We start from the raw sequence: 12,240 nt of genomic DNA, 5'->3' as shown, positions 1-12,240 counted from the left end.
CCGCTCATTGTTCAATTTTTAAATCGGCTTCCAAGGAGCCCTTTGAATAATATACGATCAATTTTAAAAATCATAACATCAACATAATTGTTATATGAGGAGCGGGAGTGTGGTTATCAGTTTTTACCTATTTTCACAGTGTCTGAGGAGGTATCGAAAGGAATCGTCCTCAACAAGTACTCGTATGGTTTATATAGCTTTAGCGGTTTGCGATATACAACTTATCTGAGGCCGCGTACACAACAACTTTTTAACAATTTGCGGCCCACTGGTGACTCTCTCCACTGCGATTCCATGTAGCAAATTACAGTTTGATGTATTAAATGTTTGCATAGTTATAGCACTTCAAAACACCACTATGACAATTTTTTTAGCGAAATTCTTAAAATATTTGTTTACGCTAATTCTCTTTGTTCTTCGTTCTCTATTCATATACATATTTTGTATATTTTTTCGCGCTTTCAATGATATAATTCATGGAGTTAGCTTCGCTACTAAATATTTATACCTTTTCATTTGCATTGCAAATTCGTAAAGTTAGTTTGTTAATTTACGAGCGTATAACATCAATTAGTTTTGAAAAAATCATTTCCGATTCTTAAAATCATAAATATGAATTTGATCACCGCTAACTACTGTTGTCTAGACGGTTTTTCTTCTTCATTTTCTTCGTTGTATTTATTAGTTATTATCGCATAACCAAGGTTAAGGTTTTATTGTCTTTTCCGAAGTTCTCTTTTTTTATTGAGTCTGAATGCTTTCACGAATTCAAGTAGTTTTAGAGCAGTAAGGCGACAATTCAATAATTCGCTGGGAATGTTGCAAAGAAAAATAGATAATCTGTGTAAAACTTAACATATTTTGCCGCTTTTGGGATTGCATATGAATTTAACTAAACCTTATATTGAAGTGTTCGAAAAGATGAAAACAAATTATAGAAGTTAAGAATCTTCATCGATAGTTTCGAATTGTGCACAAAGTAAATCTAAAGTTTTGTGGAATGACATCAACTTAATTTTTTGATGAAAATAAATCGGCGTCGGAAAAGAAATGTAGTAACATGAACTTGTGGTCAAGCAGTTATTATAAATAAAATCTGAAAAGGATATATGCACCACAGAAGAAGGAAATAGATGCACAGCACAGAACTAAAACCAGAAATGTAATGACTGTTATTTAGTTTAGATAAAACAACGTACTTCGAGGCTGCTGAAATGCCGTTATCTCTATCACCTTGAATACATAGTTTTAAATGTAGTGAATGAGTGATAAAAGTCTTAGGCAAAGTCTCAATGAACAAGGCAACTTCGGGCCAAAATTCTTTATATTCGGTCGTACACTAAGTAATTTCGTGTTTTTTAGTACAATTTAAACACAATTTTTTTTATTGTGTAACGTGAAGGCTTGCGTTAGACAAATTTAATCTTTCAGTAATCTCTCGAAATTGCTATTCGACGATTTACATCGACCAACGACTTTATTTTATCCACATCGGCTTCAACAGGCTTTCCAGGACGTGGTGCATACTCAATATCGAAATTGACGGAACGGAATTTTGCAAAATAATTTTAGCATTGGCGTTCGGTCAACACATCTTCTCCGTACACATCACATAATTTTCGACTACCTTAAACTGCATTTTTATCCTTTTGATAGTAAAAACTAAAATATGCTGTAATTGTGTTGCCAATTTTCCATCTTCGATAGGGCACCAAACAAAAACTAAGTGCATCATCATCTGAGTTGGCTGCGAAAAAGTTCAATAAGATCCGCTGTTGCCATCAAAAGAAATTGCTTAGTGAACGAACCAATAAATTAATTTTTGAATCTTTTTGCTTAGAGAAGGCGGAATTTTAAGGTTTTAATTGGATTGCTGACATAAAAAATCGGGAGATTATTCGGGTACGATTTAAGAAGTCTTCCATTGTCGAAAAGGTATCGGATCATACATATGTATATCGGCAGGTATATTTTGACGCTAAACAGTTATACCAAAAATTAATTCACGTTTCACCTTCAAAAAGAGCGGATATATGGGTTTCGGGAACAGTAACTTCTCCTGGATCTAATTGAGTGAGTAAAATGCTTGAGCGATGATATTTGCTTACAGTTAATAAAAATCTCTATTCCGAACAATATTTAACGTTTTTTGGCAAAAAGGAAATAATAAAATTAACTTCGATCTCACGAAAGCTATAATACTTTTCACAGAATAATTTCTTATATCATAAAAGGGTATAAAAATATCTTTATATCGATTTAGATTTAACAGTTTTAATGGCAGCTATATGCTATAGTGGTTCGAACTGAAAGATAGTGACACTGCCTTGAATAATGATTCAGAGTAAGTTTCGTAAAAATATACAAGTATTGTCAAATAAAAAGTTTTCCATACAACGAATTTCAAATTATATTTGGTAAGTTTGTTCAATCAGTTTGTATTGGAGTTATATACTATAGTAGTCCAATATTGGCGGTTTCGTCAAATAAGCAACTTTTTGGGTTGAAAGGGACGTGTGCAAAATTTCAGATCGATATCTCAAAAACTAAACCCTGTTATGGGTATAATTATGTCGAAATCTTACGTTCCTGATAAAGTAACTAGTCATTCAAAAGCGGTTTTACGTGAGATCCCGGTTAAATATCTCGCCCACGTGCTACTCCATATGGGGTGATTTGCAGATTTAGATGAAAAATATTCACTAACATAATTATTGCGCAAGTTGGGCAGTTACAGTTATGTGCAATAGTAATTGTGTTGCCACATAAAACACAGCTTTGCGGGCAACAAGCGTGTAAATGAATCTTATGGTGAAAATACGAATACGCCAACAACAAATGGTATTACGCTACTAATTAGCTACTACTACTAATTAGTTATAATTAATTCAAAAAAATGTCTCTGAGAAAACGGAGAATTAGAGGTTATAACCACACAGTTATAGGAAGGAGAGGGAAGTTGGGCATAATTCGCAATTAGCAAATGAGCACGAGAGGAAAAAAGCGCCCACGCATTGACATTGAACTAATTTAATTGGCAGTAAAGTATTTAGTTGAGTTACAAATCTGCTTGCATAAATAAGTATGGTGTATACCAGCCTACATGAGGGCGGATGTTTTTATTACCATCAACATTTGATTAACCCATAAAGATTTCGGAGTTTCTCAGGCGCAGCCAGATATGCGTTTGTATTTGCATATCGACATAATATGATCAACTCGCTTATATATAAATATTTATTTTCACCATTACTGTTGCATACAACACATAAAATTTTCCCAAGATTCAACATCTAATTTTCATCCGACATTAGGCTGTCTATAAATTGTTGCTGTCAGTCTAAGACTATCAACAGTTTTTAAAATAGTTTAGACACAATTACAGTTTCCCTCGAGCTGCGTTAGTCGCTACGTGTTTTTGCCAAAAAAAAAGGAAAAACAATTTTAATCTAAATCAAAAAAAACCGTGTAAAATGCGCGTCCTTTTCGTGTATAGCTGTGCGCTACCCGCTGTCACCGCTAACGCCGCGTCCAGTTTCGGTTATCACTATGAACGCAATAGCAACACCAACTCCAACACCAACACACTTAGCAATTCCAATAGCCCCAGCTTAAACAGCAACGGCATTCGCTCGAAGGACAACAACGCCGAAAGTTTCTTTAATCCAGCGCCCAGCGGCAATTCACTACTCTTGCCGCAACACCAAACACTTCGACCACCACAACAACAACAAAAAACGGAGCAACAATCTTATAGTGGTGACAAGTATCTACCACCCTCACAACCCACCGCCGAACCGATCATCACCAAACAATTCTTTTTAGTCTCCGCACCCGAAGATTCCGAAGAACAAACACGCAGCAAACACTTCGTTATTGGTCGCCCGCAGAAGAATTATCGCGTCGTCTTTATTAAGGCACCATCCTCTGAGAATGCTAACCTCAAATTGACAGCCGAATATGCGCCGCAAGAGGAGAAGACTGTCATTTATGTTTTGAGCAAAAAGGATAATGACTTGAATATTGGTGAGATTGTCACACCAGCGCCAACACAACCGACCAAACCCGAAGTATTCTTTATCAAATACAAAACACCGGAGGAGGCAAGCGCAGCGCAGAAGGAAATTCAGGGTGAGTTGAAATCAGCCAATTGACAGATATTGTGCGAACTTGTTGACTTCAAAAAATACACAGTCCTAGAAAATGAGCATATAAGCAATTTCCGATATCTGATAGATTATCAAGAGTCTTGTTCATATTATAATATATACATATGTAGATTACTTTGTTTTTGTTTTGACTTCACATAAAAAATAAATACCTTTTTGGGATGAAATTACTACACAGAGAAAGTCCAAAAGCGTAAATATACGTGTAATTATGGTATATATGAAAAAAAATATTAATAGGTTCTAAAAAGGTTTGAGAATTTTTCGACAGAATTATTACAAAAGTGACGTTTTCCATTTCATATTAATATTTCTTTCATTCACGATTTTTTTTTTTTTGTTAGTTTGGAAACTATTTTTATAAGTAGAACGACTATTCGAATAGTCGTAACATTGCAAACGGTTACAAACCGGATATTTGAATAATCGGTTTTCAGGTTATTCGAATAATTTTAAGAGCCCTAGTGTATATATTAATAATCAGAGTGATGAGCTTAGTCGATTTAGCCATGTTAGTTTGTCTGATTGTACGCAAACTAATCCCTCAATATTTGAGATATCACTCGGAAATTTCGCACACGTCCTTTTCTCACCAAGTGGCTGCTCATATGTCGGAACCGCCAATATAGCTGCCATACAAACTGACTGATCAAAATCATATCCTTGTAACGAGAAATTTTTCATTCGACGAGATATCTTCACGAAATTTGGCATGAATTATTTCCCAAAGCAACGTTACAACCTTCAAACAAATTTTTCAGATCGGACAATCATAGCATATAGCTGTCATACAAACTGATGTATCGAAATCTACTCCTTGTATGCAAAAAAAAATTATTTGAAAAGATATCGAATTGTTTAGATCAGATCATTTAACATACCTATAGCTGAAATTCAAACTGACCAATCAAAATCAAGACAAAGATCTTTATAAAAGAAATATTTTATATATCATTTTCATCAAACTAGCAAAACGTTGGCCGATTACGTTTTCAGATTTAGTTATACATATATAATAACATAGTTGCTATATGGAGGATTTGCCAGAGAATCTAGAGAATCTAACCCACGTCACCAATTTATTTGAAATTATGTTTACAAACCCAATTTAAATCCCAAAACCTTTATTTCACTTTGAAACTATTAGTAATTTATAACTCAATTATGATCAAAAAGTCAAACTTAGCCACTCTTTAAAATTTTTCTAAAGTTTTTATGGAAAAATATTTTCAAAAGTCAATACAAAGTGCAGAAAACTAGCTTAAGCAGATTTTATTTAATAACTAAGACGAAAATCAAACCAGCCACGAAAATACAAATTTCATAAGGAACTTTCCGAGAAATGCCAAGGATTATTGATGAATTCAAATACATTCACTACCAGTTATAATAATATTTTCTTTTTTATATATCACACATTTTAACTATTTTCAGAACAATATGACAATCTTGGCGGCACTTCTGAGTTCTCCGACGAGGGCGTAGCGCCCATTAAATCGGTCGTAGGCTCGCTCGACGGCTTGGCGACCAATGGCGGCTATGATTACCGGAAAGTGCAAAATAGCGATGATTCGCCGATTAAAAACTTTCTTCAACCAGCACGTTTCTATTTCTAAAGCATTATGTTACAAAAACTAAAGTTTTATTGTTTTTAATACGCACAAACAGTTATACATATACACATCTTTATATTTGTAAAAAATGTATGTTTTCAATTTTAATTAAAAAAAAATTTTAGCTAAATTCAGACTCGAAATGAAATGTTAATGCATTTAGAAATCAATGAAGACGCAATGCGCTCAAACAAAAGATTCAAGCAACGAACTTGCAATATTAACGTTAGCGTCATTAATTTTCTTTTTCTCTTCTTTTCACTGCGAAGCAACGCGCGCAGATTTATGTTCAATAAGCAATTGATTGATTGGCATGTCAACAGCATTTTGTTGCATACAACCAACAACAAACCACAAATAAACAACATAACAACAATAGCGTTGGTGATGATTGTATTTTGACATCGAATGCTTTATGCAAACTAAGTATGACAGTATAAATTTATACGATTAAATAAAGCTTTTTAGCTGCAACGCCAGCGAGCGATTGCTCTTTCAGCTGGGTAAGCTAAGCGCAAAAATTAAGTAGCCAAAAACAAGTTGACCATGTCTGCACATACCATACAATTGAATGGTAGTGAGTGAAAATCAAGCGCTTAGATGCGCTGTGATTAATTGCCACTTGAGTAGCGCGAGCTTTTGTCCAATTATCCGACTAAATACAAACAGTTGTAGTATTTATGTATGGATGCGTATGCATGACAATTAAACTTCCTCGATTCGAACAGGTCAATTTGAGCGTTAGCTGTGTCTGCATGTGTGCGCTTGTAGTCACTCCACCCCAGCTTCGATAGCTGTGATAATGAGCTTGATTTGATTGGTCACCCGACGAATGCTTTGTTGATCTAGCGGCCTTGCAACTGCTTCGTCACCGCCACCTTACCACTATTTAGCGTATTTTTTGCGATTTGCGAATTTTATGCCAATTCGTTTTTGGTAATTTTAGCATTTCACGGCAGACGACAGTCGTCACTTACTACTATTGCTGTTTTTGTGCGCACATCTTCTTTTTTATGCCCTGAACAGGGTATATTAAGTTTACCACGTAGTTCGGGAAACCCAGAAAGAAACATCAGAGAGTCTATAAAATACAATATATATAAAAATTATCAGCGTGATGAGCTGACTCGATTTAGCCATGTCCGTTCGTCTATCCGTCCGTTCATCTATATATACAGTATATAAACTCCCAGTGTTTGAGATATCGATCTGAAATTTTGCACAAGTCCCTTTCTTCCCACGGAATATTTGTCAAAAACGCCAATATCGCAACATTAGCACATAGCTGCAAATTGAGCGATAAAAATCAAGACCTTGAATGGAAAACTTTTTTATTTGACAAGATATCTTCACGAAATTCGACATAGATAGCAGTGCAATCTCTGCAGAAATGATTTAGATCGGTCCACTATAGCATATATTATATGTAGCTGTCATACAAACTGGCCGATCAAAATCAATATAAATGTATGTTTAAACCCTTTTATGCTATAAGAAATACACCTGTGAAGGGTATTTTAACTGTACGGTGCAGCCGAAATTAAGTTTTTCTTTTTCTTTTTAATTGCCGATAACCTCGTTGTTTGTTATTATTGTTGTTTTGTTGACCCTTGTAGTTAGCGTTTTCATTTCACTTTCGTTAGCTATTTTACTTTTATGCGTATTTAATCTCTTCCACGTTGCTGCCTCTGTTGCTGCTTGGTCTGTGCGTTTCGCGTCGGAGGCGTTTCAATCGGATTTGGCTTGTGGCAAATTTTAGTTGCTTCGTCTTGGCATAAATTTAATTATTTCATTATGGGGAAAAATAAATTAACGAAACAACAACAATAACTAGAGGCGGGATTGTAAAAAATAGCTAACAAAACAGCAAGCGCTTATTTGTGTTGGTTAATTATGCCTGAAAAAGTTCATGTTCCAACAGGTGTTGGCTGTTACGCATCATTATTTGTCAAATTTATGGGTTAGTTTGTAAATGAAATCCCAAGCAAATTTTAATATAACATGGTAAACGCCGAAATATGTCTTATAAGCGTGTGTTAAATTAATGGCAAGGAAGCGGAGTAGTTTTTCGAAAAATACAAAAACGATCTTATATTATATTTAGACGGTCTATTTTTTAAATATCATGCCTTACTAAAGTTAGTTGATGATTACGATAAGGCTGTCCGACCGCCGCAAATTGATAATGGCATAGTTTAAAATATTATTAAGAAAATTCTATTTCGATTAAGAAATAAGGAAAATATAGTCACATTTGATGAGCCACAAGCGCAGATCTTTTGGTCTCTCTGATATTCCTTTTCCTTTTAAAGTTAATCTCAGACACTTCTTCTCGAAAGCTGTTCAAAAAATAACAAAATTAACGAATAACGAAAATTTTATAAAAATGGCGATTTATTTCGCAACATTATCGCTTTTTAGAATGATACACATGACCCAAAGATGACGTCTTTAAATCGTCTAAAAGAAGACGTTCCTTGCAGTAGTCGTACCGGCAAAAATATGAAGAATAGCGGCGATGGGCAGCAATTCGTGCCCTAACCCGATCAAACTGGCTGTTGGAACTGCGGAAGGGTGAGCCGATGCGTTCTCATGGGGAAGAGCAAGGTTTTCTAGCCAAATAAGACCGTGTTTTCCTACAATTCAAAATCGAATATGTCATATAATTAGGTATTGTAGATCCATGTGACTATTTTGACCATATTCAGGTAGTCGAGGCATACATCACTCCAACAGCTTCCTCATGCTCGACATTTTGAAAAGCGTACCACCTCAGCTATCTGTAATATATATCCCCTTCAGGAAGAGTCAACGTCAGCGAATCCAAGCGTTCTTGAAATTCACCACTTGGTTTTCCTTCCAAAAAGAAAAGTCGAATCACCGACTAAGGGATTTTTACCGATTTCAAACGGTGAATATCAAGTTATTTCTCTATGAAGTATTCCCACATTTTTAAAGGCTTAAAGGCTTAGTTTCTAATTTTCTTATTGCCAGAATCCAATACATATCTATTGAAATTAAAATAGCATGGAAGAACGGTAGATTCGTTAAAGAAACAGCTAAGAAGCAGTGTATTACTTGTTTCTGCACTAGAACAGATCATATGACCACAATGATATTAAAAGAACAAAGTTGAATTTTAATTTTTTAAATGGTAAACATACTATTTTAACGAATTATTGAGAGGACGGAATTTCTGCGAAAAAAAAACAAAGTAACAATAACCCATCTTCGTATTTCTTTGTGGATTTACAGTTGCCGAGAAAGTTTCTTATGAAATCTGATCGATCGATGATGATCAGAAAAGCTAGTTTTAATAATGCAACTGTCAAGAACACCTATTGAAATTGGTAAAAAGGTTGATGATCTGACCCTTTGCTTTTGATTAGTCTAAAATTAGGAGATTTATATTCTGTGAAAGTTTTGTTATACAGAAATAATGAGTTGGAGCATACGTCAATAATCACAAATGGCTGGTTCGCTCACCGAAATCCATAAGTCTTTATATATAAAGCACCAGAGAACTAAATGTAATCAATATTTTAAATTCTATTATTACTGAAATGAAAGGCGTTTAGTATCAATTTTCTATTTTATTAACTAGTTGCTTGGAATGTGGCATATTTTATTGAAACTTTTGAAATTCAAATTTTCAGCACATAAATAATCCACAGCAACAATGGTTAACCCGCAAGAAGCAGAAGCAAAACAAAAACAGAAATGAAAGAAAAAAAAAACACAAATGCCGCACGCCCTTTGTTACTTTGCCGATGCCAGCGTCTCACTGTTTTGCACAATACCGATTTTAAATATATTCAAACCACAAACAATAAACTGACAACTTAATGGCAAATGGTAAGTAATTTAAGTTGGGTTTTTTGTATAATTCCACGATGAGTGATCATTGTGTAAATTCAATAGCAAAGACTACCGGTGTTGGGGCTTTGATTCGGCCGCTATTCGTTGTCGCGCCGCCGAAGAAGACACAAGCTTACAGCCGAGTGTAAAATGCGGTTCAACCTTGACATTAACTTCTGGTGACATATTAACACTTTTAGTGAACAATTTTTGGTTGACAATAGCACTTTGCATGTTGTTTAATTAATAACTGGAAACTATATAATGAATATGCATTTTCGATGAAAAATGCATATTTTCGAAGAATGCAATGTAAGCCCTTACGCTCTGCAGCTCAGCAAAGCTTAAGCGTTAGTTTACATCGATTTTCGTTGATAGTAGAGAGGTTACATATGACATGCATTATGATCAGGTTTTTCATGTGTTAGCCAACGACAAACAAAAACATGACTTAACCAATAAATTATGAAGTTATAGTAAGTCTGATGTTCTAATATTATAATCAGATGTATAACTCAATAAGCATCGCAAACACTTTAAAGAAGTTTTCAGATCAAAGTTCATACATAAAACCTAATAATATCGAGCGATCGAAGAACGCATCTTCGGATGGTCGCTCTTAAATCGAATTGCAAAGCTCTGCCCGCGCGAAATTCATTTAATTACGATACAAATAGCAGTAAGTCGGCGCAAACGGTGACCAAGCCAGGATTGACGGTTAGGAGGGTTTCGCTATGTGTTAGGTGGAATGTGCAGAAAATCATCTACTATAAACGGTTCTCCTGCGAACAAACTCTTAATTCGGTCCTGTATTGGAAAAGAGCAATTGTCCAGAAGCGGTCCGCTTTGGCCAATAGAAGTGGGATTAATGCTTCATCAGGGCATCGATAGGTGCGGGAGCTTGCTTGGGAGGTTATTATGCATCCATCTGATAGTTTGTACCTGGCACCTAGTGATTACTATCTGTCCATGTTTATGGCGACTTTTTTTGTTGGTAAAAATTTCGATTCAAGAGAAGCTTGTGTAAATCGACTGTCCCAGTTATTTTTCCCCTGCGGGTTTGGGGAAAGAATATGCCCGCGGCAAGGCATGCCTGTCGTAAAAGGCGACTAAAAGCCAATATGCACTATGACTGTTATTATATTCTTTGCCCAGTAATATCAGCATAGTATATGGAGTGATAGTGCTATAATACTCAGCTTGAACTGATATTAGAAACACTTTAAATGAAAAAGCAAATAAAAAGACATTTGAAGTTCAAGCGACAAATGTCACCAGTCATTTGAGTAATGGGTAGCTCAACTGGCAGTAGTTTAGGCTACGCAGTCTGACCGGAGACTTTCCGGTACCACGGGGAGCAGAAAGCCCTTGGACTTCTGTTCAATCTGCTCATTGGGTTCGGCCCTTTGGGGAGTATCGTGGTGGCTGTGGTTTAAACCTAAATGCTGGAAGAACTGAATTTTCAGTTCGAAAAAAGAAGTTACACAAGTAACTGGGTGCCGTACCCGAAAACGGAAGAGGTTTTAGGTCGGCCTCGAATCATACCAAGATGGTAGTGTGGACCCAGACACACTGCCACTGGTATCCAAATAAATACTTGCATAAGCTCGTTTTGTTTGGGGCGCTGATCAACGCATTGTATTGATCCGTTGTGTTTTGAACACCGTGAGGTAAGGCCGTCGCCGGCAGGTACTCACGTAAATCTACAACGAAAGTTGTCCCAGTTATTTGGCAATAAAGACGAGAGTGCTATTATGAAATTACCTTCAAAATTGTAACAAATTATTGAACAAAACAGTGCATATTTGAACAAAATCGGATCATTATAACTATGCTAAAAACCCTTCTATTTAATGCAAAAATAATAGATATATATACACATGAATCTACATATAATTACATATATGCAATATATTTTGAAAGAAAAATTCATAGATCTTTGCTACGGGAAACCCAAAACTAAATCAATATCTGAAGGTGAGCATCTAAAAGATTATGAAATGTATAAAAAAAATTTAACGCAATATATTTGACATTTAAGTAATCAGCAGACATTATAAAAAAAAATATGTTTTAATTCACATATGTCCATGACAAGCGCGTCTAAATACCCAATTAATATATTATTTTAAAAGCTATCACCAATATGATCCAAAATATCATATTAAAAGATTGTTAACACACCACCTACAGTTTTTTCATGACAGTAGATAATTAATTAACAACAACAGCAATAGAGGATATTAACAAAATTATGCAAACACAAACATTAAAAGTAAAAAATACTCAACAAAAAAATGGCTAAACAGAATTACAGGGTTTTGCAATTGGTGCGAGTAGCACCATTTACTATGATGTGATGTGATGTGATGTTATGATTTTTTGATATATTTAGATCAAACTGCACATCCAAATAATCACATATAGCTGGTTCTCAAGGCGAAGAGGTTTACTTTTCTCACTAACCAATATTTTATATTAGAAATAGTTACATTCAATTAAGTTAGAGTAACTAAAATTAGTCCATTGATCATATTAATGTCGGAAGAAAGTATGGACCGAATGAAATGATTCAAAAGAAGCCTTCCCGCTTAATTCTA

At 35.0% G+C, this 12,240-nt stretch overlaps 2 protein-coding genes across 6 annotated transcripts in view; one reads left to right on the top strand and one right to left on the bottom strand.

The window, feature by feature from the left end:
* goe (gone early) overlaps nt 1-12,240 on the bottom strand; it is a 99,706-nt gene that overhangs the window by 27,836 nt on the left and 59,630 nt on the right. The window lies entirely within an intron of this gene.
* On the top strand, nt 3,466-5,856 carry LOC106621971 (uncharacterized). The gene is made up of 2 exons (XM_014241004.3): nt 3,466-4,131; nt 5,604-5,856. Exons 1-2 carry the CDS (start codon nt 3,474-3,476, stop codon nt 5,783-5,785), a joined length of 840 nt encoding a protein of 279 aa, XP_014096479.3. The 5' UTR covers nt 3,466-3,473; the 3' UTR covers nt 5,786-5,856.

This window comes from Bactrocera oleae, chromosome 5, assembly GCF_042242935.1.
Source record: "Bactrocera oleae isolate idBacOlea1 chromosome 5, idBacOlea1, whole genome shotgun sequence".
NCBI classification, from domain to species: Eukaryota; Metazoa; Arthropoda; class Insecta; order Diptera; family Tephritidae; genus Bactrocera; species Bactrocera oleae.
This window is presented reverse-complemented; position numbering and strand designations above follow the sequence as displayed.

Coding starts and splice junctions, on each gene's coding strand:
- LOC106621971 (XM_014241004.3), top strand. CDS start 3,474: ATGCGCGTCCTTTTCGTGTATAGCTGTGCGCTACCCGCTGTCACCGCT. Junction 4,132..5,603: donor AGCGCAGAAGGAAATTCAGG/GTGAGTTGAAAT, acceptor AACTATTTTCAG/AACAATATGACAATCTTGGC.